At 40.9% G+C, this 27,311-nt stretch overlaps 3 protein-coding genes across 3 annotated transcripts; all 3 read right to left on the reverse strand.

Annotated features, from left to right (window-relative positions):
• Positions 1–1,994: 1,994 nt before the first annotated feature.
• Positions 1,995–4,271, reverse strand: LOC102715442 (putative receptor protein kinase ZmPK1). Its single transcript, XM_015834060.1, has 2 exons — positions 3,419–4,271; positions 1,995–3,340 (listed from the first exon to the last, which is right to left on the reverse strand). Exons 1-2 carry the CDS (start codon positions 4,269–4,271, stop codon positions 1,995–1,997), a joined length of 2,199 nt encoding a protein of 732 aa, XP_015689546.1.
• A 3,514-nt stretch (positions 4,272–7,785) lies between these two features.
• LOC102715720 (putative receptor protein kinase ZmPK1) lies at positions 7,786–10,464 on the reverse strand. The gene has a single exon (XM_006646124.3). The coding sequence runs from the start codon at positions 10,462–10,464 to the stop codon at positions 8,146–8,148; it is 2,319 nt and encodes a 772-aa protein (XP_006646187.1). The 3' UTR covers positions 7,786–8,145.
• A 6,129-nt stretch (positions 10,465–16,593) lies between these two features.
• LOC102701118 (auxin response factor 2) lies at positions 16,594–22,615 on the reverse strand. The gene is made up of 11 exons (XM_040524036.1): positions 22,101–22,615; positions 21,933–21,989; positions 21,645–21,830; positions 21,467–21,551; positions 20,780–20,870; positions 20,539–20,703; positions 19,052–19,171; positions 18,881–18,953; positions 18,142–18,301; positions 17,189–18,057; positions 16,594–17,116 (listed from the first exon to the last, which is right to left on the reverse strand). The coding sequence occupies exons 1-11, from the start codon at positions 22,377–22,379 to the stop codon at positions 17,051–17,053; spliced, it is 2,151 nt and encodes a 716-aa protein (XP_040379970.1). The 5' UTR covers positions 22,380–22,615; the 3' UTR covers positions 16,594–17,050.
• Between the last annotated feature and the right edge of the window lie 4,696 nt (positions 22,616–27,311).

Raw genomic sequence — 27,311 nt, forward strand, 5'->3', positions numbered from 1 at the left:
CGGACGGGGTTAATTTGGATTTATCCCAATCATAAGCATACAAAAAACGGTCATATCCAAATCAGTTTGCTCTGACTATATGCATTGAATCCTGTATGATGGTAGGCGAAACCGATGAATCCCTCGCTGGATTCTGTCGATATCTCCTGTACGGTCCAAGAGTGACGGCTTGAGTCCATGAGACCAATATTATGAGTAACCTGAGCACACAGACTTTGTCCAGTTTAGCACGTTTGAAATCACGCTAGAGATGGAGAATCACTTTAGCACGGGACGCACTTATGAGTAGACAAAAAGCCGTGGCTTAAATCAGCTCGTACTAAGTTCGATCCGGATCAACTCGAACCGGTAGTCTTAATAAGTCGATCCAAGCTCTAATTTTAGCTCATAATTTTAACAACTCAGCTCATCAGCTACTCATTTAGATCGTTGAAAAAACACTATTTTTTCATATACTTATGAATTTTAATTAGTAGTTAGTCTTATAGCCACATACTGTTTGTGAGTTATTTATTAGATAATGTATAATAAAATGATATATTTAATTATTATAAAAATAATTTTTAAGTGATATATACTACTAGATCGTTAACAAGTTTAACGAGTTTAACAAGTTAGCTCGCTCAAAACACGAGCTTAAAGTGAAGTTTTTCGCATTACTGTTGTTACTTACTCCATCGATCTGTCGCCGCTCGTTGGCCCCGACGGCTGCGGACTTTGCACGGCAGGTAAGGAGCACCTCTCCTGCTCTTTGTGTTAGCCGACTCCTCTACAGAATCCTCGTGAGCACCGCGTGGATATTCCGCACTCTGTTACATTGGTAGGAAAGAGCAAGTTTACCCCACTAACCTATATAATCTTGAATATATATAGGTTATTGTTCATTGTAAAGCCACAGGAATGAGTTTAGATCTTCTACAGTACTGTAGTATGGCTCATTGACATGTGGAACAATACTGCAGAAGCAGTACTGTAGAAAATCTCATTTCACAAGAACGTGTAGACATTAAGCAGGCTATTAGCCTTTGATTTTTTTTCGGGTGTACGTAGATGCCGTTGGAAACTACCGGGTGCATTCTTAGGATAAGGATCAGATTACTAAGATTGTTTGAGAAGTATTACTTCATTTATTCACCCTTTGTTGTAATATTCTACAAGAACGTGTAGACATAGGCATTGTTGTGGAAGGCTGATAGATCTAATTGAAAGTGTACTAGTCTCTCACCTCACAAGCTAATTTCAGGCATAGGGAAGCCCTTGCAATACAGAAATTTACTTCCCATTCTAAAGCCATCTAGAACACTATTTTCCTCGTATATGATAACCTGGAGTTGGAATCTTTTCTTTTGTACACTTTGTTAGTCCAAAAGTCTGCTATTTTGGCTTTGCAATCTTAGATCATGGGTTTTCTACAGAATTGTTGGATGCACCTCATAACGGAAAACCCATTCAAGGCACTCATAGTGGACATAAGCCAGGGCTTCGTAGTTCCCAAATCAATATTGATTTGAACCACTTACTTCGTGTGAGCAAGTTTTGGTTGATGTTAATGCCTAACAGGTACCCACAAATCTCTATACCGCTACTTGTGTTCTACATTTTAGCAAAATCCCCTATCCCAATTGAATTCATACAATTGAGAACAAGAAATTCCGGTAACAAGAAAAATAGATTTCCTATCACTGAGATGAAGCCTTTTTGTTTGTGAATACAAGTAGTCTAGCAATTGAAAGAGGAACCATAAGGTCGGGAAGTATATATAACTGGGTAACTTACTAGAAAAGGATAAAGAGAATTATTAATCTACAAACATATAGTATCAAACATAAACATTAATAGCATTCATTGACATGAACACATTGTAAGTTTGATTATATAGCTTTTTACATCCATGCATCTGAATGGTCCTTTTGCTTTGTTTTTATACTTTTGGCTTAACATTGCTAATTTTGACGAGACTAGTTACATTTTTCTATTGCATGCTATTGTATATACTATATATATTTATCTTCACAAGAACATGCCATTAGAGCTTTGACGATTTCATCCATTGTTGGCCTCTTATTTCTTTCTCCTATGCATGATAAGGATATCTTTACCATTTCCATTGCTTGGAGATGGTTAAACTGTCCATGTAGCTTAGCATCCACTATGTGTGTAACATCTCCACTAGCTACCAATTGTTTTAGTGCTTCCAATATTTGTGTCAAATCCAATTTCTCCCCTTCTGTCGTTGTCTGGCTAGAAATCCTAGCTCCCATCACAATTTCAAGAAGCACAATTCCATAGCTAAAAACATCAACCTTTGCATTAATAGGCAAACTCAATGCCCATTCAGGAGCCATATATCCTATTGTTCCTCTCATATGGGATAACTGCAAGCTAGAGCAACTTCTTTTGGATAGCTTTGCTAGGCCAAAGTCCGCTATTTTCACTTCAAAGTCTTGGGTCAAGAGTATGTTTTCTGGCTTCATATCACAATGCACAACCCACTCAAGGCACTCATGGTGGAGGTATGCCAAGCCCCTTGCTGTTCCTAGTGCGATGATGAACCTTTGGCTCCATCGAAGAAATCTTTTTGCATCTATGCTTTCAAAGAGATGCTTTTCCAATGACTCATTCTCCACATAATCATAAACCAATAGTTTGTGTTTGCCTTCTGAGCAAAAGCCCCAAGTCCTAACCAAATTAATATGATTAATCCTACCAATTACGCTTATTTCTGCCTGAAACTCCTCTTCAGCTTTTGTTGCATTTGTTAGTCTTTTCACAGCCACAACTCTTTTTTTGTCAAGTACGCCTCTGTAAAAAACTCCAGAGCCACCCCTTCCAAGCTCTTCCTTAAAATTTCCTGTAGCCTCCTTCAACTCTCTATATGAGAACTTCTTGAAGTGCTCAGTCATAAATTCATAACCATCCAATACTGATTTTGGAATATTTTGTTTGCTTTGTAGGAATACATAGGCTATTGTTATGAAGATCAATTCTAGCCCTCCAAATATTGCAGCACATATATAGTAGTACAACAACTTTTCAAGATGCTGATGCATTTCATGTGTATTATTATGTCTGCAAGTCAAGCCATATTGTTTCACAATCAAGATGTTGGTAGTTTTGGGTATCTTGAAGTATGTGCTTCCAGTAATGGATGGAGTCTTTCGGCCATTGAAGAGCTGACCTTTAGCAAAGCAACGACCATGTCCAGCGCGGTATGAATAAGCAACACATGAATTCATTGCAGAACAAATTTTCTCACAGCCTTCCAATGAAATGGGCATATTATAGGCCAGATCAAATCCATGAAAATCAACTTGTTGCATCTCTACAAACATGAAATGATCTACAACTTGGCCATAGTTGTTTGTAAACATTAGCTGACAACCTTTGCTCCAATTCTCTAGATCAACCATCTCATAACCTAGAGCACAGGAACACCGAGGACTAGGAGAATACTCACATATGCTATTTCCCCCACATAGTCCATGTACCCCACAGATTTGAGGCATGGCCTCCCATGTGACTGTCCATTTTTTTTCCAGTGTATTTAAGCTATACAATCTAAGATTGCCATCTTGATTGATCGTGAGCCTTCTATTTATCCCAAGACCCGAGTCAGAAGCAACAATGTTTAGGCCATCACTTGACATGAAATGACCAGTGTTGTCGAGGATTCCAATCCTGGAGCTGTTGTAGGTAGTTCGTCCATTATCAAATATTGAATAATATGGGTTTGGCCAATAAATACTTGAGATCTCTGGTCCATCATATTTGAGTTGAAGGACATTATCACTGTCATAGTAGAGACTGTAGTAGCCAGACACCAACCTTTTATCCTTGGTAAGGAGCTGCAAAGGTAATAAGGTATCAGTGGGTGAATCAAAGCTTTGCCACACAACACAATCCTTGGAATCGGTGATGACAAGATTGCCTGTTTCAAGTAGAGCAACTCGAGAGCCCTGTCCGGACATCATCTTGTTGTCCCACACAATGGAGCCTTTGCCATCACTGAGGACTAAGTTACCCTCCAGATAAAAGGATAACTTGGATCCATGACCATTCACCGGTGAGTTGGGGTTTGCTACCCAAACAACAGTTTTGTCAATTGTATTGGTAAACCAGATGGAGAGGGAGAAGGCATTGTGACCTACTTCATAGAATCCAAAAGAGAAGGTATTGTGGGGTGAAATGAGAAATGGTTTTTCATAGTCTTCTACCGATAAGAATGAGTTGGTTCCTAGCGTATGCTCTGGTGATGCCGAAGAGCATGCCATAATCTGTAGTGATGAAAAGAGGATGAGGTAGGGAATTGTTTTCATCATATTGGGTGCCTAAGTGCACAAAAATATGATTGTCTTGTGACTTATATGGAGGATGGGAATGGTGCATTTGCACGGTATTTATATAGCATTAGAAGAGCGTTATTCTTCTCTGAGGTCAAGGTTCGTTTAGTCTTCCTCCACAAGCATATGTGCTTCTGAAGACTAGCAAATGATGCCAAAAGTTCCTTCCATTGTTTCTTGCAGACCACTTTTGTAGTTTTCTTGATCATTTTTGTCAATCATAGGTGGTCCTTGTTTTGATAGTGTGGACTATGGACCGTGGAACGGATTTTGTGCCAGGTCTCCACGTAAAGTTTATTTCGGAAAAAAGAAAGAAAAAAAAAAGGAAACTTGGGTTCTCCCTTTCCTTCTGGTCACTTATGACTATAGAAGCTCGTCAAAGTATGCTAGTACTAGATTAGTGGATTGTGTTGAGTTGTTAACTCTTACGGAAGAGAAAAATTGTCATGTTGTAATACCAATTTGGATACAAGAATAGCTCCTTTTTTTCCGTGACTTGTACAAGGAACTGAACTGTGTAAGCTGTGAGAAGCAAAATTTTCCCTTGTTTCAGAATTCAGGGACAGACAAGCCAACACCGGGCAACCACTTCATCTCTACGACCCGGGGTATGCATGTTAACAGATGCATGCATTCACGTTGAAACGTGATTTCCCCAACTTACAAAACAAAGTGTCCTAAATGTCTTTATTTTTGTTCCAAGTGTGTCCTAGTTCAACAAACTCTTTGGTTTTTTTTCTGCGACAACTTAATTGTGAATTGGCAGAGTTCATGGCATGTGTCGTTTCAAGAAAGAAAATAAAAGTTAAAGAAGGAAGATAAAATAACTTGAACTAGCTCAAATTGTCCCTACTTTGTCCTGTGCTTTGCAAATGAACAAAGCGATTATGAACAGCCGATGCTGCCATTTACTGATTTACAAGATATTGTCTAGAAGGGAATTAAGTATGTTTTGAAGATCATCATCTGCGTTGGATTTGCACCGGAATCCAACATATATTACTTATGCGGCAGCATACTCCAACTAGACTCAAAAGGCTTATTTATGATGTCAGGTGCAAAGCAAGGATTATTATGCCCCACAAAGAAAAGAGGCCCTCAAGAACAGTATCGCCACTTGAAATTATGTTGTAGAAGAGCATGTCCCAACATAGAGCTTAAAAACATAACGGTACATGTAAATGCGGATTACTAAGAGAGTTTGAGACAAAAAATTGTATTAAGCGGTTGAAAGCTTAAAATCGAATTATGACAGTGATCAGTTCACCATTTCATCATCCCATGCGATTCTGTCCCTGAGCCCTACGAACAGGAACTTACACCCTTTCAGCCTTTCAGCTTTCTTTAGAAGTCAGCACCATTACTATTTATAATTATGGAGTAAAATTTAAATTTTTAATTTTAAAGTTGGAGTTGATTTTAGGTAATTTTCTCATCGAAATTTATTTTTCTAGCCTTGCTTATAGACCGTTAAAATATGTTATATAAAAATTTTATTTATAAATTATTTTTTATTTGTAATTTTGTCGTCAGTATTTTCTATGAAACAGCCAAACGGAAATACTTTCTAAGGACAATTCAACCAGCGTTCGGAGTTTTTTCAGGAATCACGTGACAGCATATCTTACAGCACTTGGCATGGGGTTGTCGGTGAGGATGAGAGGGGCTTGCTAGCTTTGCCCCACAATTACTAGGAAATCAGTAAGCAACTCGATGGTGTTTTCTTAATCTCAGCCTGAAGAACTTCCACTGACAAAACTGAACCATCATGATGAGAGGGACTTGCTAAGCTTTCTCCACAGCTACTAACAAATCAGAATCAGTAAACAACTTAAAATTTCAAAGAAAAAAAAGTAAACTCAAGGGTTTTTTTAATCTTCTTCACTACTATCTTTTCGCTTACAGTTAGTTTTATGAGCTAAAATTTTAAACTATTAACACATTAAATTTCTTATTTTTTAGCTTTGATTTCAGAACGCTAGAAACATACATATAAAATTTTTATTTACAAATTATTCTTTTTACACGTATATCGTTTACGATCGCCCAATTTACCGCTGACAAACTGAAACATCAATACAAAGACAAGGTGCATAAAAAAGCTTCAGGCCACGAACACGTCGAGCATGCACCAAAGGTTACGCAATTGAATGAATCCACGATGCTTATGGCCATCAGGCCATGTTTATTTTCTAAAAGTTTTCGTGTTCTCCAATTATCTTCACATACATGTATATAGTATTAAATATGGGTAAAAAAATAACTAATTACATAATTTGGAAGAAATTTACGAGACGAACATTTTAAGCCTAATTAATTCATGATTAGTCATACTGCTACGGTAACTCATATATGCTAATGACGGATTAATTAGACTTAAAAAATTCGTCTCGTACTTTCTGACGACCTATATAAGTAGTTTTTAATTAATCGTCAAAATAGTTCTCTAACATCAAATCAGATATCCCACGTGATACTAACCTAAAAATTTTCGAGAACTAAACTTAACCGTCCGATCTGATACGGGAGTCCTAGATCCAGAAGATGTACACATACGGGATATAGTTAGCGTTAGGAGACCGCTAATTACACCGGCGGCGGCGGCCACGAGAAGTCCGTCGACGAGCTGGCGAGGTCCGGGGTAGGAGCGGTCTGCTGTTGCCGCCACGCATAGGGGAGAGTGGGAAACCCCCCGCGTGAACTGCCTACCCCTGTGAGATGCCGTCGACGATGGGGCAGATAGTGGAGAGGATGGTAGTGGCCCGCAGGACGGGATAAATTTGATGATTTGACATTTTTTTGTTGGTCAATTGTTTATGTTGACACTCGTGAGTATGACATGTGAGATCATCTGAGTCAATAACAATGGGTCAAGATGTTAAATAATCGAATCTTAATGTTACGAGTGTTAAAAAGTCAAATCGCCGGAATCCCCACATGGGCGATGGAAGGGGGCGGAAAGGGTCCCGACCATTCGACGGGGATCCGACGCAGGGGGGATTAGCAGTTTGGTCATCCCCATGGTCCCAGTCGCGGTGTCGGTGGCGTCCCGGTCGACGGCGCTGCCACTTGTCCGTCGACCTCATCCAAGGTGACACCTCTCTCTTCTTCTCTTCGCCGACCTCTCTCTTCTTCTCTTCGCCGTGCTGTTATGCAGTAATTTGGTTCGTGGTTTTTCGATTCGAAATTGACATAGTACATAAATTGGTAGAAGATGCTACTGATCTTGGTGTTTCATATAATGAAAGGTTGACATGGCTTACCAAATAACTATGTTACTCCAGTACTTTAGGGAATAGATATTAGACCCTTTATTATTGTGGAATTATCAGTATTTAAACAAAATTTGGAGATTTATAAACAATTCTGTGCTGCAAGAACAAATAAAAAAAATCAGTGTGCTTATACAAAACAAACTTGAAAGAGTAGGTATTTCTATGGCCCTTGAGATGTCATCGGAAGTTACCATATTTTTTATTACAAAAGATAGTTAAAAATCCTGATAAGTCGTACTCCTTTCATCCTAAAATATAGCAACTTGTGGTTATAATGTCTAGATTCACAGACGGAAGTTGTTATGTTTTGGAGGGAGTACAATAACTAGACAATGCATGAACTTGATTTTCACACGAAAAGGATAACTGGTGGATATTGGCCAAATGACAGGAGACAAGAAGTAATGTCTTGTCCTTTTTCCTGTCAGGTCTGAATATGTGTGCAAAACATTGCTAACAATACAACCTTGTTCTTTTACTGCTTTTAGTCCCTGTTGTTTGCAGATCCATTGACTAATGAAATAGCCAGGTTATTCTTTACAGTCCAGGAGAGTTTTGACAACTTCATGCATGGTAGGCCTCTTGCTTCTGTCTTCTTCAAGACATGATACAGCAATTGTCAACATAACCATTGCCTGCTCAGAATTAAATTGGTTATGAAGCCTACCATCCACGATGCACTTGGTATCCCCAGCAGTTAAAGCCTCCCTGACGTTCTCAATAAATTGTTTTGACTTGATAACTCTGCTTTCCCTTGTTGTATGGCTTGAAATTCTCTGTCCAGCCACAATTTCCAAAAGCACCACTCCATAGCTGAAGACATCTACCTTTGCATTGATTGGCAAATTAGTTGCCCACTCCGGTGCCATGTAGCCTACTGTTCCTCGCATTTGGGAAAAGTTGAAGCTGGAGCCCTCTCTCTTATACAATTTTGATAGTCCAAAGTCTGCTATCTTGGCTTCGAAATCTCGGGTCAAGAGTATGTTCTCGGGCTTCACATCACAATGGAAAACCCACTCAAGACACTCATGGTGGAGGTAAGCCAATGCCCTTGCTGCTCCCAAGGCAACATTAAAACGTTCTCTCCACATGAGCAATCTTTCAGTACTGACGGTATTGAACAGATATCTGTCCAGTGACTCGTTCTCCACATACTCGTATACCAGTAGCTTGTTTTTTCCTTCTGAGCAGAAGCCCCATATCCTGACCAAATTCATGTGGTTGATCTTACCAATTAAACTCATTTCTGCTTGGAATTCAGCTTCACATCGTGCGACATCGACAAGCTTCTTCACTGCAATGATCCTCTTATCATTGAGCACTCCTCTGTATACGATTCCAGAACTACCTCTTCCAAGCTCTTCCCTGAACTTTCCTGTTGCTTCCTTCAGCTCTTGGTAAGTAAACCTCCTGAATTGATTTCTTATCATCATGTAACCTCCCTCTGCTGAATTCTGAATGTAACTTTTTTTGGAAAGAAACCACCACGTTGTCAGAACGAAAACTAGTTCCAAGGCTCCGAATACTCCAGGGAATATATAGAAATATAGCCATCTTGTATGATCTGAAGATGTTGCAATCTCCTGACTGCCAAGGGAACATGTGAGAACTGATTGTTTTGACGAGGCCTCTATGTTAGCGCTGTAGGGCACTTTAAGATATAAACTTCCTGGAAATGCGGGAGATTTGTAACCATTGAACAGCAGGCCTTTAGGGTAACAAACACCAGTTCCAGTTAGCCGGTAAGAGAAAGCAATGCAAGAGCACGTCTTTAAGCAAATATTTCGGCACTCTTCAAATGAGATAGACTCGTTAAAGCCAAGATCAAAGTCATAAAAGTCGGTTTGGGGAATCTCAATGAACTTGTACCTCTCTTGCCCACAATTATAGCTAAATGTCGGCCTACAGCCTCTGCTCCAATTCTGTGGATCAACCATCTCAAATCCAGGAGGACATGAACAACTAGGTTCGGGTGAGTACTCACAAAACCCATTCTTTCCACACATGCCGTGCACATAATGCATCTCCACTATGGCTTGCCATGTGACTATCCAACTTCGATTTGATGCATCAAGGCTGTAAATTCTGGGGTTGCCATCGTAGTCAAGAGTCAGTCTTCTCTTGATCCCAAGACCAAAATCAGATGCCTGTACTGTAAGGGCATCACTTGAGAAGAAACCACCTTTGTCATCTAGGACCGCAAGCCTGGAGTTGTTCTTGACTTTGATGCCATACCGGAACATGGTATAATCATCATTTGGCCAGTAGATGCTTGAGAACTCAGGTCCATTGTATACAAGACGAAGGCTATTGTCGTTGTCGAAGTAAAGGCTATGGTATCCGGATACTAACCTCGTGTCTTTGGTCAATTGCTGTGCAGGGAGCAAGGTATCCGTTGGTGAAGTGAAGCTTTGCCACATGGCTGTGCCGCCTGAATCTCTGACCACAAGGTTTCCACTCTCCAGCAGCTCAGCCGTCGACCCCTCGCCTGCGCTCACTGTGCTCATCCAGATCGTGGAACCATTGACATCCGTCAGGACCAGGTAGCCATCGTCATGCAGCGATACCTTTGATCCATGCCCATTCACTGGGGACTGGGGATTTGCAGACCAGACGATAGTCCTGTCCACCGTGTTTGTGAACCAGATGGAGAAGGTGAAGGCATTTGTCCCAACTGGGTAGAAGCCACAGGAGAAGACGGAATTCGGTGATGCCAGGAACGTATGCTCGTGGTCTTGCACTGAGAGAGACGAGCCTGTGTTCAGTGTCAGCTGGGGCGAAGCAGAAACGCTGAACAGCCCAAGAAAGAGGAAGGGTGAAAGGATGATCAGATGGAGAAATATTGCCATTGTTTTTTTTTCTTTTCCAGCTTGTCTTGTTTGATATCATTGGCCAGGTGCTTCCATATGATCCGCAACTGAAGACCGAAGTCTTATGTTCATATTTGACGCATATCTTTTTGGTGATGGATGATAGCTTGGACCAGCGAAGATTCCGGTGCTTACCTGGGCGAGAGGTACGTGTTTGTCATATTAGAGTTAGGCACATATTAGTGTCTTTTTCTTTGTGGAATTTTGGGGGTGTTTGTTTCTAAAGGCTAAACTTTAGCCCTTAGTCACATTGATGTTTGAATACTTATTATAAATAGCAAACATAGTGTATAAATAAAACACATCCATAATCTTGGACTAATTCACGAGACGAATCTAATGAGCCTAATTAATCCATGATTAACGTATGTGATGCTACAGTAAATATTTGCTAATTATAAATTAATTAGACTAAAAAATCGTCTCGTGGATTAGCTCTCATTTATGAAATTAGTTTTTTAATTAGTCTATGTTTAATACTTCAAATTAGTGTTCAAACATCCGATGTGACATGAGGCTAAAAAGTTTAGCCCCATTTAAACAATCCTTTCTGTACACGTGAATTTTAGTGTGGATAGGGTAGGATAGGATATGAGTATGCCAGTTGACATAAAGAATGAAATTTTCATTTGTTCCGTGTGGAACAGACGCCTGAATTTTAGTGTGGAACTTTGAATAGGATAGGAGGATGCCAGTAGTCAGTTGACATAAAGAAACCAGCCTTCTTGCAACTGTTGCTGATTGTTGTGTGATCATGTGATATTCAAGCTTCATATAAATTGAAGAAGGATAATGGTATGCGACTATGCGTACAAGAGTATTTCCGAACCTTTTTTACAGCAATGATGTTGCATTAGAGCGATGCACAACCGAAGGATTCGTAAGTCCATTTCTAGTAGGATTTTTAATTATTCATCCCATCTTTTTTCTTTTACTTATACTTATAAGCCAAAATCAATTTTTAACTTAAATATAGAGTTGATTTTATGGTTTCTATCATAAATCGCTAAGAACACGTAAATAAAAGTTTTATTCATAAAATATTTTTTATTTACAAATATACCGCTTGGTTTTTTCCTTCAAAAGCGAAAAAAGAGACCATGTTTGTGTTTCCAAAAGTGGGACATAAGCAACGAGACATTTAATAGATAGTTGAAATAGGTCATGCAATGCAATTGTTTCATTTTGTTATTTCATAGACATTATACATATAAAAGATAAATTGTATTAGAAACAATCTAGAAATGGTTTTTATCTAAGATGAAACTCATGGTTTTGCTTTCTTCATTGATTCTTTATCACATTATCAAATATGTCATCCTATTTAATGTGAATGGAACTCTTATAGGGAGTGGCCTAATAATCATTTCGTGTATCTATGAATTACTAAAAGCTATTGATCTGGTCTATAGCTCCTATCATTTTGTGGTGCTGATTATAAGCTAAAATTTGTATTTTAAAACTTAATTTTGGAGTTGGTTTTGTGATTTGTTTCGTCATATTTTATTTTACAGTATTTTCTTTTGAATTGCTATTGACAAGTATATAAAAGTTTTACCTATAATTATTTTTTGTTTACAAATAAGTTGTTTTGTTTTGTTCCAAAAAGCAAAACAATGGGACCCTATATATTTATTATCAAGCTGGATGCATTCATATGGGAGTTCGACCTTGAGCATTCTTCGGGGTGATTGTTAGGCTACCTTTGAAAGAGCCTTTCCCAATTGCCACTCCCTTATTTTTCACGCACATATTTATTGAAGTGATAAACGGTATGGTTTTTGTAAAAAGAAACTGCTGATTTTAAATTATGCTAATCTGTTTTAAAACGTTTTAGCAAATACTTAATTAATTATGCGATAATCGGTTACCCTATTGGAGTAAGGGTTTCCAACCCTTAAAACGAACGCAGCAGAAGAAGGTAAGGGTACTTGCACTGGCTCATGGCATTGTTAGTCATTTGTGCTGTGTAGTGCACGGTTGCGCGAAGGGTACTCATCTTTGGTTTTGTTGCCCAATTAGCCTAGCCTAGCAAGGGCAAATCAATTCTTTGCCTGCTAGCTAGACTTACCATACTCCATTTTGTTTGGTTGGTTTGCTTGCTGTGTACTGGATTTTTGCAATCAAAGGAGGACCACTTTGTCTCGCCCTTACCAATGAGACTTTCATGGCCCCTTGAGGTTAGCTTGCCCCTTGAAGCTAGCTATTTTTTTGTGAGTTTTTTTATCATCCTTAAAAAAATATCTTATGATACCATACTTTTTAGTGTAAAAGTTTAGTATCTTGACGTATCAAAATTTTGCACTAAAATTTTTGATACCTTAATATACTTCTCAAATATGATAAAAAATATCTTTTTTTCAGTTTGAAACAACTAGCCTAGCCAAGCAAGTCTAGAGTAAACCTAGCTTAGAAATTAGAATCCATATCGGCGAAAGCAGTTGAACCCACCCCTAAAACTACTGTGTTTGCATTGCATCTGTGTTCGCATTGCATGTAGGGGTGAAAACGGTTCAAAATTTTTCCGGAATCCGAACCGATTTTTGGATACGGAACCAATCGGTCAAAATCTTTTCAGAAATGGTATCGGAATCGGATTTTTTTTTGAAAACGGATACGGTAAACATACTATCCGGCGGAACGCTGGATCAGTCGGAAAAATTCCGAAAAAATTTTTGGAATTCCAAAAAATAACATCATATAAATTAATGAAAGTGGCCCAGCCCAAATTCCAAATCGGCCTAGGCGGCCCATGAGTGCTAGCCGGCTAGCAGCCTAGCCAGCGAACCACCACGGCACCACTACACAGATGGGAGGCGGCAGATCGGCGACCGCACCTATGCGTGCAGGCGAAGGGGGCTGCAGCGGTGCTGCCTCGCGTCACCGGCGTCATTGCCCGCTTCTAGCCCCGCGTCCCCTCCTACCCCCGCTGCCCTCCTCTGTCAGCCCTAGCGTCGGCGAGATCTCGCTCCACCCCGTAGGTGCCGGTCCCCGACGCCGCCTCTACTCCATCCACCTGCCTGCATCGCCAGCGCCGGCCATGGACGCCTCCGGCCCCCAGCGCCGCCTCTAGCTGATGTCTACTTTTATTCTACTGTATAAATATGAGCCATGAATGTTTTTTCTTGTGACACGTGGTATTTTAGAATTTATGATGTGTTATTTTTTGGGTTCCTTTGAGAATATGATATGTCGTTTTAGAGATCTTTATACTCATTTTAAGGTATTTTTATATTTCGATAAATTTTTGATACCGTATTCAGTCCGTTTCGTATCCGCTCCGTTTTCGTTTTCGATATTGTCCCGATGGCGAATCCGGGGTTTTCGGTTCCGGTTCCAAAAAAATATGGAAATGAAAACGATAGAGGTGGTTTCTGTCCGTTTCCGAGCCATTTTTATCCCTAATTGCACGGAGGCTTAGATGAGCCCACCACCAAAATCATTTTCTCCTCCCACCTACCTGACTACCTCCCTCAAGAAAATTAATGAAAGACACATCACTTGTGTCCCCGGTTCCATCTCCACTAGCAAAGAAGCGGAAGCGAGCGAGCGCAAGGCAAGATCGTAGCGGTCGAGCAGGAATTAACATCGGGCAAGGTTGCAACGGACATGGATAGGACAGTGAGCTAGTAGATATAGGCAAATCTCTGACGTACTCCCTATTTTTTCCATTCCCCATCATCAATCATCTCTTGCCCCATGTTTCTCCAACCTCAAAGCCAATGGTTGTCACTGCCCTACCACCCCTGACTCAATTGCTGCTTGGACCAGGGCTAGACGAGGGCCTAGGCAGGAGGGGCGACCGCCTAGGGCCCCAGCCCGGCAATCTGGATTATCTGATGTAGCGAAAAAAGTCACAAAAACGCTAAGTAATATGTGTCTTGCGCTACAGTACCCTGACTTTAAACACCGTAGCTACAGTAAAAAACCGTAAATATACTGTGTCATATGTACTGTTTACCAGTAATGTAGCGATCGATCTCGAGCGCTCGTTGCAAATCGGACTGCTGAAAATATATCCAAAGTCACGGTACAGTGTATATCAGACTTTTGAACGAGATGTTACATAATCCCGTTCGCCAACCGGGAGGGGGAAGTCAAATTTATATTTATATGCTCATATGGTTTGATTTATGCTTCTATTCTTTCTACAAGTAGACGATTAATCGACTTACAAAATTAATACATGATAATAATCTATTGGTCAAAATTAGTAGTTCTATCATCTACTTGTTGGCTTATTGTCATAGCCAAAATTTGAATTTTGAAACTTAATATTAGAGCTGATCTTAATGTGTTCTTATTGTAATTTATTTTTAAGCATTGGTTTTTAAATTGCTATGAACACAAATGAAAAGGGTTTTTTATTCAGTTCATTTTTTATCATTTTATTTATTTTAGTTTTCAATTTACTATCAACATTCAAGATGTAGAACCGAGAATATATTGTATATTAACTCTTAAGAGTCAGTACTTTTTTTATCATGTTAGTGATATTTATTTATGTCACTTTTGCGAATAAATGATTATATAATATATATTAAAAATAAAAAATATTTAGCCTACGACACTAAATTCACCTAGGGCTCATCAAATTATGGAACCGACCCTGGCTTGGACCACTACTTCTCTTCCTAAACATCACATCCTCTTCAAACAAGACATTTTTTATCATCTCTCCTCCATGGTAGTTAGAAATGGCAATGGGTCAGGTTTAGGGCAGGTTTTATGAAAAAAACTCACCCGCTACAAAACCCATGAACATAAGCTAAAGCCATACCCATAAATCTTCATGGATGTAAAACTAAACTCGTATCCATACCTGCTAGATACCCGAAACTCAATAGATATCGACTGGGAGAAATCATGTCAAACAAAAAACATTTTAATCGAGACATCTCCACGAGTATATTAAGGTTTCTCATTATTTAATTGTAGGCAACAAGCAAATAAGCATAGAACATAGTCGATTGATTAATATAGCAACAAGAAAATAAAAAAGGTACAATAGTAAGCAAGTAAAATTAAGCTCATCGAATTCTAACGTTCAGTATCCAATCACATCAATGCAAACATCAAATCATGCATCAACAATAGTCTCGTGCTCTCGGCTTATAATACTAAACAATAAACATGCTCTATACCGAATATTTCAAGGTGTCGCTAGATTTTTGGACCTCAATGGACACCATGGGTTAAATTTAAAACCCGCACCCAACCTATAGCTTCACGGGACCCCATCCACAAACCTATAGGTGTAAATCTTCGCCCATACCTACACCTATTGGGTACAAAACCCGTTAGGCCCCGGACCTATGGGTCTAATTGCCATTCCTAATGGCAGCTTGACCCCAACGTGGATTGACAAAACCACTCTAGTAGAGTGTTTTTTAAAGGTGGCAATGGATACCCATAATCCAAAGCCCGATGGATATTACTCCATTAAGGTCTTTAAGTAGGTTTGGTTATGTATCCGTCTGTCACTTAACGAGAAAAAACACCATCCAACATTTAAGTGGTATGGGTATGAATTTGTTCTATCCATACAGTTTCCCAATGGACACCCATTATATTACATAGTCAACTTAATTTTTGGTCCATATACCATCTAAAATTAAATGAAAATAGTTGCATGCTCGGTTAACCCAATAGCTAGCGTATAAAATAGGAGAAACCTTGGAGCATGTAGATGTAGCCTCCAGGAAATAGAGCTTTACACATTCTCTAAGTGGTAAACTTGTTGAATTGTTAAATTCAGAATGGTTGTATTACGTTATCTGTAAGTATTGGTTTATTGTCCTACTATTTTTATCTATATTCATATGATTGTCACTTGATGGGGGTGACTTGTTGGGTCCGTTTGTGGATCACCCACTAGGTACCCATTACTCGCATGCATATGGGTTTAAGGAAAATTTATACCCAGAAGTTTATTTTGATCCTCCAATAGAAAAACTCATCTCATCCATCGTGAAGGTGGATACGTGGTGGCGATACCCGACGGTTATAACCCCATTGCCACATTTACGCTCTAGGGTTGTTTGTTGAGAAACACAGCCTGGAAGAGTGGAAGAGCAGTACTTTCCGCATCCTTCTCAGCTTTTATTGTTTCGCCCTTGCATCACTATACGTTCCAGGAGCAAACAAACACCTCCGAACGATCGCCAAACTTTGGAGATTGGAAAAAGATCCTGTCTTATCGCACAAGCCCTCTAAATTAGAAATTGGAAATGAAGTGTTGCTAACATAAATAAGTCATCTAGAAGAGCTTGTCTTAACGTGCAACTGAAAATCGCAAGGTCACGCAACATAAATGCTGATTACAACGAAAGCTTAAAAACATGAGTTACACTAGAGATTCAAAGCTTAGAAGTACTTTAGTGTTGATTTCCTCCTTTTCATCATCCAGGATGTGGCCTGACAAAATGCTAGTAATTGGAGGCAACAGCACGTAGAGGGATGAGATAGCCAGAATGGAAGTTTTGTCCACCACCAGTAAAAGAGGGACACTCAAAATACCGCTGGTCACTATTTCTGCATATACTCCCCGGATACAGCAAGTGTATCAGATCATCGTATTCACTGCTGAAATATCAACCACCCTGCCAACAACAGGTCTTTGCTCATGAACCTGTAAATTTATTTCAGTTAACAAACAGTTACAGGAAGAAGACGCTATAAGAATATTTCATAGAGCCCATACCGTGGCACAACTGCTTCCTAGTGATTTTGGCATCTGTGAATTTAAAGACTGGAACCGAGAATGATAACTGGCATTGCCACAATCCACTTCATTGCCTGCCTGGGTCTTTTCAGTCAAAGATATACCAAAGATTTTGCAGCCATTTGTATTAAGACACTTGTTATTTGATTCATGCTCTGCACCGCTAACAGGGGAGTTCAACTTCTCAGTTCCCATACATCCATCTAGTGCTTTACCTGACATACGACGAGGCCAGAGTCGTAATGTTTCATCAGTTCTTCCTATATCTTGGGTAGGTCCAACCTTAAAACGTCGGCTATTCTCATTTCTGTCCAGGCATCCATATATGTATTCAAGGCCAGGCATCTTTGAACTAGTTTGTGGAAACATTAGCACAGATGATGGAGAGGACGCTTGCGGCAGAACTGGTGTGGTTATCCCATGCTGACCACATCCTTGTGGTGCAAGCCATTTAAGCGCTGCACCAGATGCATGGTTGCCATCAGGTTGACGGAAGCCAGAACCTCTTATACAGTCATCAGATAAAATCCCTCCTTGGTAAGGACGAAACACTTCTTGACCTTGCAAGACCTCTTGGAATCTTTGAGATTCCCCAGAGCCTAAGCAATGGTAGGAAAACCCAGGGTTTCCACTTGGAGTTCTCACACCAAGTCTTGGAACCCCTAAGATATTGTTACTCATGTTGATAGAGCAACTCCGTTCATCAGTGTACTGAAAATTTCTTGCTTCAGTCGCCTGAGAAGCTGTATTAACAGTACCACCATGGTTTTTTAAACCCAACAATTCTTGACCTTGCAAGACCTTGTGGAATCTGGCAGACTCCGCAAAATCTGAAGAAACACTTCCATCTGCCAGTATGGGAAAAAGACAAGTTCAGCAGGGAATATGCAGCATAGAAAGTGATTGTACTTTGACTTGTCAATGGGACCTACTTGGAAGCAGAACATCTGAATTAACTTGAGGGAAGCATGGTTTCAGCCGTTTTGAATGGGGAGTGGATAGATGAGATCCTGAAGCTGATCCACTAAGCTCAATCTCCCAAGGAGATACCCCATTAGGCCGAAGGCACTCCACATCATCATCCCATTTCACCTAGCATCATCACAATACAGTATAAAAATCAAGAACATGATAAAGACTGGAATCTAAATGGAGAAAACTTTAACGAAGTAAAGACGATACCCTACCCATCATGGCATGTAAAGTATGCCTTTCAAACCCTACATACTATGCCAACCTATAAGGTAACAAGCAGAAATGCAGGTTGATATTTTCAGGGTTCATGTGATCTTGTTAAGTGTATTAAGCTTTAGCATATTGCATGCTTCTAAACTTATTTGATCAGAAATTCATAGATATAGATATAACATCTGAATTATACATGAATGCACAAAGAATTTACGTCTATACTGCAAACATTGACATTTTTACCGATAGTCCCTCGTATAAGTTCATAAAGGAGCTTTAAGCTAGTTTATTTCACATACGAAGGTTAAATACTTTGGTTTCAGTACTTTTTCAAAATTTTGACTGTACAAACTATAATTTCCCAACAGATGAAAAGCTAAGATATGGGATTTGAACAACATGGACCCACAAGGCAGTACAGCATCACTTAATAGAAATACTGGCATCCATCTGATATGCAAAGCAATATATAAGTGAGCATACCACCAAACATTTCCACTTCGAACCATGCCACATTGGGTCTGCCTCTCTGCTTCCAATTATTATCCCAGTGCGCCTGAAAACAAATTCTTGTGCATAACCAAGCACGAACTAGAAATATATTTACTGGTGCGATCCCATTGACAAAAGATAAATATAACTATTTCATTGCACCTTCTTTCAGAAGCATCCTCGTTCTCATATATCAATTTGAATCTCATTCCAACAGAGAAGGGTTGACTGAAGCTTCTCATAAACTTCCAATAGGGTATAATGAACTCAGACTGACTTAACCTGCAAGTCCAACTAACTTATTAAAGGCAGGAAATGACTTCAAGACATATCCAACAAGAGAGAGGCGGAAAAATATATAACTCTGAAGACCTTTAACCATCTCGATATTCAGGAGATACTATGTCCCAAAATACAGCTACCTTTGCAGTTCAAGAGGGAGTAGAATGCAGAAGAACAGCCAGAATTTGTACATTAAAAATTCATGCATATCATTTGGAAGAAAGAACACTATCACTGCAACGAAACTAAAAATTATCATTTGTTCACTTATTTTATCTGATGCCTCACATGACCATTTCCAAACAAGAAATTTAGAACTATAGTGTTCAGGCGGGCAGTTGTAGGCGACAGAGCGCACTTGTTCCCACATCCGCTACCTGGTAATATTTGTTGTCAATGGTTTTATTATAATTTCGAACTATATATTCGAAATTAATTTCTTTTTTTACAGCAAGGTACTATTTAGTTGATGCAGGATATGCTATGACGACGGGGTATTTGGCACCTTACAAAGGTGAGAGAAACCACGTGTCGGAGTTCCGACATCATGAGCCTGATGGAGTTCAGGAGTTCAACTATGCACATGCGTCGTTGCGCAATGTCATAGAACGAGCTTTTGGTCTCCTGAAGAATGAATGGCGGATGCTGCTCCAAGGGGATCCTTTGTACAGAGGAACCGACAAATGTAGATAATTATTGCATGCTTTGCTCTCCACAATTTTGTGCTTGATTCTGGGTCTGACGATCCGGACATTAATAGTGTGGAGTTCGATGAGAATTATGTGCATGCGCATGGTAAAGCTGATGAGGATGCTGACCCGGACAATGACAATGATTACATGAAGAATTTACATGATTACATGGCGTACAATCTGTACGTATGATAGCTATTTATGTTCCAGTCAAGCAGTAACTTATTATTTGTAGGACACCGATATGTAATATTGATAGTCTGTAAGACGTAATTCTGGGTTGTAAACTTGTAATCACCCCCTGGCGACCGTGTTTGGATGTTATGGTACGACTGAAATTAAGTACTGTAGCAAAATCCAAAATTCCTAATCAGCTTATTAACCATATAGAAATTATGTAATCCATCATGTATGGGCTAATTACGGTTGCCAAATTGTAGTAATGCAACCAGCTGGCCGTGTATAAGTGTATTCACATTTGCCACAAGAAAATCCTAAATCACCTAATTACCCTAAACACCCAATTGATGGGCTGGCTGCCGCTGCTGCTTGCTGCCAGCCGCACCGCCTGCTGCAGCCAAACGATGGCCATTTCTGTGCATATGTGACTTGAACAACTTTTTTTGGATAATGGTGACTTGTACAAACATCTGTGCAGAGATATTTAAATGTTACCTGGGATTGTAGTAGATATGAAAAATATTTTTCACGGCAACAGCATGCGCAACTTCACTAAGACTTGTAGTGCTTGAGATCTGATTATGAAGGGCAGGAAAAGGGGTGACATTTTTTAGCTGAGCAGCGCGGCGCACTCCCAATCGAAGCTCTCCATCTTCACCTCTGGAGATCATTACAAGAGGGAAGCTTCAGTACGTTTCTAGTTAGTGGTTCATGAGTACATGAGCTATAGACCTACCTGAGGAATAACACTGCATCCCCTGAAATTAGCTTCTTCTTAGTGATAAACCCACTCCATCCAGTGGTTAAAAGGTGCCTCCGTGGTTGACCTGTAACGATGGGAGGCAGACCTATGAGATATTATGGATCATAATTTCTGTAAGATTCCTTCAAAATGCAATTAGCCTAACTATTTGAACTTTTGTCACAATAGTTGTAGAAGACCGCAGTTTCTGAATGAAAAGCAAAGACTTAACCGGTACCAGAGTAAGTGAGCAGAACCTAAAGAGAATAAATAGCTTAGTTTGCTCGTTTCTATCCTGTCGGAACAATTTCTAGTAGTCTTTTTTTTTTTTTTGCTTGTTTCATCAAAACTGGCCACCTCAAACAGTTTGCCGTCCCTAGGCATGGTAAAAGGTATCTGAAATGGGACCTGGTTAATCATTACCAAAACACAGAACTATAATAATGTGCTGTTCGTTGAACAAAGTACACTAGTTCCGCCTGAAGAGCCTGCTGATGTGCTATAGGAAGGTGTATGACCGTAGCTTGTACGTTACTAGGTTCTATCGCGCGTTAAGCAAATTAATCCCATGTTCCCGGGAAGAAACCAAACAACCACGCTGTATGTATGTACATATATGGTAGTTAGTGTCTAGTACGGCTGATATCCCCATCGCAAAGATAGGCTAAACCGGTGAATCACCTCGATAGATATGTCTGAACCTCCATTCCGTGCCGTGCAGATCCTTGGCCACGAGCTCCTGGGACGGCCTTTGCAGGCTGTAGTCCTGCAGACACCAAGCTGAACAGAGTCACCACACGAGCAATCCACAAATCACAGCGAGGTAAACTAGTCCCAATCGCAAACGCCCGGCCAGTACCAACGGCGGGAAGCAGTCCTCGGCGGCGCGGCGCGGCACGGAGAAGCCTCCGTGCGTGCTGGTGTCGGAGGCCGTGAGCGTCTTGCAGAACATGTGGGGAATCCGGGCCGGCCGCTTCACGGCGTCCTCGCCCTCACCGTCGCAGCCCGCGCCGTGCTCCCTCTCCCGCATTCGCCTCTTCGCTTCCTGCAGCAACCACCCCAAAAGATAGTAACTCTGTCTGAGCTACTAGCACTGACCGAACTCCCAGATATCATCCCATTTTTGGATCAGCACACACGAACGCACCTCGTTGTCGACGACCAAAGAGACCTGCGCGTACACCTCGTCCGACGCGGCGTCCGCCTGCACAGCACAACGGAAGCAGACCGTCAAATCAATATCTCGAACACATTGCGCTCGCGCGCGACAGAGCACCGGGGGCGAGTAGCAAGCGGGCGGGCGCGCCGCACTCACGTGGAGGCTGACGTCGAGGACGCGGCAGAACACGTGCGGCGGCACCGCGGCGACGGCGGCGCCTGGCGCGGCCCCGAGGTGCTCGAGGTGGCCCTGCGGCAGGTACACCACGGCGCTGCCCTTCCGCGGCAGCGGCGCCACGGGGCCGGCGCAGGCGTGCCACAGCTCAAGGCACACCCCGCCACCCGCCTTCGCCGGCGCCGGAGGAGTGCCGGTGCCTCCCTCCGCTTCGTCCTCCTCCTCCTCCTCCTCCACGGTGTTGAGGTCGATGCCCACCATAGCCGCCGCCGCGCTCTCAAGTCCAACGCACGCTCGCGGCCGTCAACGGAGACAGCGGAGGGCGGAGAGCTAATCAAGGGAAGCGATCGAGGCGGAGCTTGCTTGGGTTTTAATGGAGAGGAGCGCGGAGTGGGTGAGGAGAGGCGGAGGTGAGGAGGCGACACATGGTGGTGATGGCCATGAATGGCTTGGGTATACGGGGAGGTGGTGGTGGGGGGAGGGCTCGTAGGCGGCAGAGGGGAGGCCAGGGCTACGGCCTTACAAATATTGTTGGATAAAGAGAGCGCTAGGGGAATGCAGTGTTCGAGCAGGCCCCAGTAGCTTTGGATTTTTTTTTTCTACTAGTAACAGTTCAGTACTCCATCCACACTATTTTTGTCGTCTATTATTTATCTTAAAATAAAGTTATTTCTTAGCATGCCTAACAGTTTATCAAAATTTAATCTTCTCTATATTGAATCTAGATCATCTCCGGTATTATTCCTACCGTGCTACTCACTGGATACCGCAGAAGATCTCATTTATTATATCTTCATTTAAATAATCATCTAAAAAAAAGTTTTCCCCTCCATATATGATTTTACTCCAGCAGCAGATCATCATATTATATCATTTATATCACATCCAATTATATTTTATTAACAAGGGAAAATGTGTTTTTGACCCTATTTAAAGTCTAAGTACCAATAACTTCAATCAATCAAGATTATTCTTCATCTAATTTTCTCATTTATATATTCTCTTATAAACCAATCATGACTTTTCTCCAATAATTTTCACATATTTTCTTAATTCCCGTGTTCTAAGAATGGTTATTATTTTCCAAAATACCCTATACTTTCAAATATATAATTATTTCTAAAATTTAAATCTTGTATCAAAATATAATCATTTATATTTGTCCTAGGAATCACTTCTCGATCAAAATCCCTCATTTTATCCTCACTTATACTCTCACTCACATTTATTTCTTATTTATTAAGGTGCATCATATATTTTACTTTTTAACCTTAATTTCTACTAAACGGCATAAATATTTATGTTTTTTATGTTTTGGGATAGAGTTAGTATTACATTTCTAGACGTGGGTATGAGTATTAAGAAAGTAGATGCAAATGATTGGGCAAGTGTTACCATTGGTTAAGAAAAAAACATAGATATAAAAGTTAAATGGAGAATAATTATTGAGAAGGTCGATCGAGAAATAACAATATTTTAGGATAAACGACGAGGGTTAGAAATAGTTTTATTTTAGAACATAAATAGTAACATCTTCTACTACCTTCGTCCTACCAAGATTATACTTTTGTTTTTCTCTCATTTTTCCTAAAAAAATCTTTATTTCTTAAGTTACTGTTACATTAGAATTTTACAAAGTATGGGACAAGTACACTAAATTTAAGCAGGAGACATATGCACCGAGACATTTTAGTCCTTGTGACTTGTTTATTTATATGAGGTAGGCTAAAATGGAGTTCTTTTCTAGAGGGAGGTTCTAATACTTTACAAATGAAACCTCGCTAAAACATTGTGCACGTGACAAAATTGTTCATTTCTAAAACAAAGTGTAAGTGGTTTTTAAAAAAAATTAAAAAAAAACTCATAGCTTTGACATTTTTCCGCTCCGAGTAGCAGCGGAGGTGGTAATGCATGCACCCCATCTTTTGGCTTTTACTTATTGTTATAAGCTAAATTTTAAATTTTAAATGTAAAGATGATTTTGAGGTTTTTATTGTAGTATATTTTCTGTTTTAAATTTTAGAACGCTATGAATGCATCTCTAAAGTTTTATATGTAATTATTTTTTATTTACAAATATAATATTAGTTTTTTTCTTAAAAAGACAACAGATGACACATGGACAGTGATAAATAAATTCTACTGTTGCTTCCTTAAATTATCACATTATTACTTGCTCATAGCAGTACCGGCTTTTGCAGTAAAAGGAGACAGGCAGCGCAAGAGGCGGGAGCCGAGCGCAGTGATGGAGGGGAGACGAAGGGCGCGCAGAGCAGAGGCAGCCCACTGCGGCCGGCAGCGGCAGAGGCTGCCGCAGTGAGGCTGTCCCGGTGGTGAAGCGCTGGCAAAAGTCTTTATTGGTGTTAAAAACGTAATGCTGCTGCTGCGTGCTTGCTTTGCGTCACTGGCTCACTACTGCCTTTGCTGCAGTCTCGGCAAACATATGGGGCCAGCAGTCACTTGGGGGTACGGAGCCACATCTCTCACGAGTACTTGCGTACTTATTTACATGTTTGTTTTCTAAAAGTTGGATGGCTTCTGAATGTTGATTTCTTGTACAGTACAGTTTACCTAAAGGGCATTAAATGATGCAAATCGCACTTGCATTAGTAAAAACCACTCTTGAAGGTGAACTCCTCGATCGGGAAGTCGGTGGACCATCTATTCATGTTTGGCTCGTTAAGCGTAGGGAAAGCCACAGAACACGGATGTTACGGTTCGAGAGATAGAAGAGAACGAGGGCCGTTTGGCACAACTCTAATTTTTAACTCTAATTTATCTAGAGCTAGAGTTATGTCAAACGGTATATATTCTATGTTATTTAGTGGAGTTAACAAAATTGCTCCTAGAAATGAACTATAGGGGCAAAGCTGGTTTTCTCTACTCTACAACTCCACTCCATCAAAAAAAAACCCCATTGCACTATAGTTTATGATGTAATTAAGTAAAAGTCTCGCTCACCTACCCCTAAAACCACAATTGTATTATTGTCAATATACACATATAGTCTCTTCCAAGAATTCTTGAGCTGAATGAGCTATCCAAACAATTTTGAGTTGTTCTCCATCTTAGGGTCGGCGGTTACCCCGTGGGACAGGGAACTAGGTGGGGACCCACACCAATGGAGTCGGGGGAGCGGGAAGGGGCAATGCAAATTCATGTGTGGTGCCTAGAAGTCTATCTTACCCCCTTCATCAAAAAATGGCATATTGGAAAAAAGCCTAATATGCCCAACATACTAGAGGACCCTAATTCTAAATCCTCAATCCTCATTGTTGCTAGCACCTAGCTTGTCGCCACCACCGCCCAACAGGCCAAACAGTTTTGAGCTGTACTTTAGCTTAGGGTTGGCGGTTATCCCGCGAGGTTAGGGACTCGGTAGGGACCTGCACCAACAGGGTCAGGGCCCCTGCAATTGCCGAGGAGAGGACGGGGAATGCAATTCACCCACGAGGCCCCAAAGTCTATATTGCCCCTTTATCAAAAAAAATAGCATATTGGAAAAAAAAAACCCAATATGCCCAACATCCTAGAGGTATATATACTACGCAGTAAACCATATTCCCAATCCTCAATCCTCACTGTTGCTAGCACCTAACTTGTCAATGTCGCTACCCAATAGGTCTGCCAGCCATCGCCCCCACCGCCACCTTCGTGGCCCTTGCCTCCACACAAACGTGCTCTTGTCTCGCTAGCCGTTGTTGCCTTCGAGTCCACAGGACCACACCCATCATCGCGCCAGCCAACACTACCCTCAACTCAGCCATCGCTGCCTCCGTGCACACCACCTCGTTGAGAGGTCAGGCCCTTGCCATCTACTTGCAAGGCCTCGGTTGGGGGCCGGGCATGTTTTGGACCGGTTTTGGCTTTAGGGCTGGGGAAGAAATCAAGGCGGGGCAAGGCCGTTCTTGACCTTCCTAGCCTCGAGCACCACGTTGTGAACCCTACTCTAGCTCTCACTGGAGTAGGAATTTGGAGTTAGGAGTTAGAGTTTAGAGCCTTACCAAATAGGGTCGGAGTATGAGTGAGAGAAATCCCACGAACAAGATGATTTATCCATATTCAAACCGTGTGGAGGCGTAATACCCTACTCATGTGGTATTTGTGTGATTTTTTTTGTGGAATACAGGTAGAAGATCAAGCTAGAATTCCCCTTCTATCAGGCATGACCCCATATATTGGTGGCTCTTATAGTCCTCTGAGTCCCTATATTCTCTCCTGGGCATAACCCTCTTTATTAATCTCAATTGGCAACACATTACCTCAAAGGGTAGCTATAGAAGCCTCATTAACGAGAGAATGTAGTCTAGTAAGCGGTTGTACGCCATAAAGAAAGTGATGTTATTGACGGGACTAATGATACTAAAAAGAGGTATCCCTTCTTCTATGTTCGGTGCTTGTTGATGTTAGGAGTTTTCCTATTATATTTAATGCATCGAGTGGTAAAAGGTGTGTTAGACACCATGCATGCGTTGGTCCTGATATGTGATGGGGAGGCAAAGAGGTCCCGAAAACCGGTTGGCATGGTTGTAGAGAGGTCAAGGTGGCTCGACTGCCCTAAACAGAAGTCGAGCCCAAGATCCCAGAGGCAGGAGGGGGTGAAGGACTTGGTTCGACCGCAGGGGATCCGCATGGTCGTCCGACCCCTTTGAAGAATGAGCATGCCTAGGTCCCATGTGCCACAAGCTACTAATACGAGGACCCTTGTTCCCATGACATCGACAACCACACTTCTAAGAAAGTTCTCTAGTTTTTTATATTTGGGATATTTTTTATTGGATTCCTTGTTTTATCTTAATTTGTTGATAAGTTCAATACTTTATACTAAACCATAAATATCAAATACTACACACACACACACACACACACACACACACACACACACACACACACACACATATATATATATATATATATATATATATATATATATATATATATATATATATATATATATTGTGTGTGTGTGACGTGTGTGTATTTGTATGTATATGTATATAATCCCACCGTATCGTATCCTTTTCCCCGACCCCTCACTAGCTTTGATCCCATCTTTCCCTCTTCCTTCCCTATCAGCCCCGCCTCTCCTCTTCCTCCCCCAGCGGCTTCCTAGTGCCTTTGCCCTTTCCCATCTCTTTTTATGATTGCAACCTCAGACAAGCTCCTAGCCGACGAGTGTCGTGTCAAAGGCAA

The sequence above is a fragment of the Oryza brachyantha genome, chromosome 1 (assembly GCF_000231095.2).
Source record: "Oryza brachyantha chromosome 1, ObraRS2, whole genome shotgun sequence".
Lineage (NCBI taxonomy): Eukaryota > Viridiplantae > Streptophyta > Magnoliopsida > Poales > Poaceae > Oryza > Oryza brachyantha.

What these genes read in the sequence shown, in the direction of transcription:
- LOC102715442 (XM_015834060.1), bottom strand. Translation starts at nt 4,271, where the DNA reads ATGGCATGCTCTTCGGCATCACCAGAGCATACGCTAGGAACCAACTCA. An exon ending in TCGGTGTTCCTGTGCTCTAG is followed by an intron (nt 3,341 to 3,418) that starts GTTATGAGATGG and finishes GCCAAGTTGTAG; the next exon opens with ATCATTTCATGTTTGTAGAG.
- LOC102701118 (XM_040524036.1), bottom strand. Translation starts at nt 22,379, where the DNA reads ATGGTGGGCATCGACCTCAACACCGTGGAGGAGGAGGAGGAGGAGGAC. An exon ending in TCCTCGACGTCAGCCTCCAC is followed by an intron (nt 21,990 to 22,100) that starts GTGAGTGCGGCG and finishes TGTGCTGTGCAG; the next exon opens with GCGGACGCCGCGTCGGACGA. An exon ending in TTCAGATGTTCTGCTTCCAA is followed by an intron (nt 18,058 to 18,141) that starts GTAGGTCCCATT and finishes CCATACTGGCAG; the next exon opens with ATGGAAGTGTTTCTTCAGAT.
- LOC102715720 (XM_006646124.3), bottom strand. Translation starts at nt 10,464, where the DNA reads ATGGCAATATTTCTCCATCTGATCATCCTTTCACCCTTCCTCTTTCTT.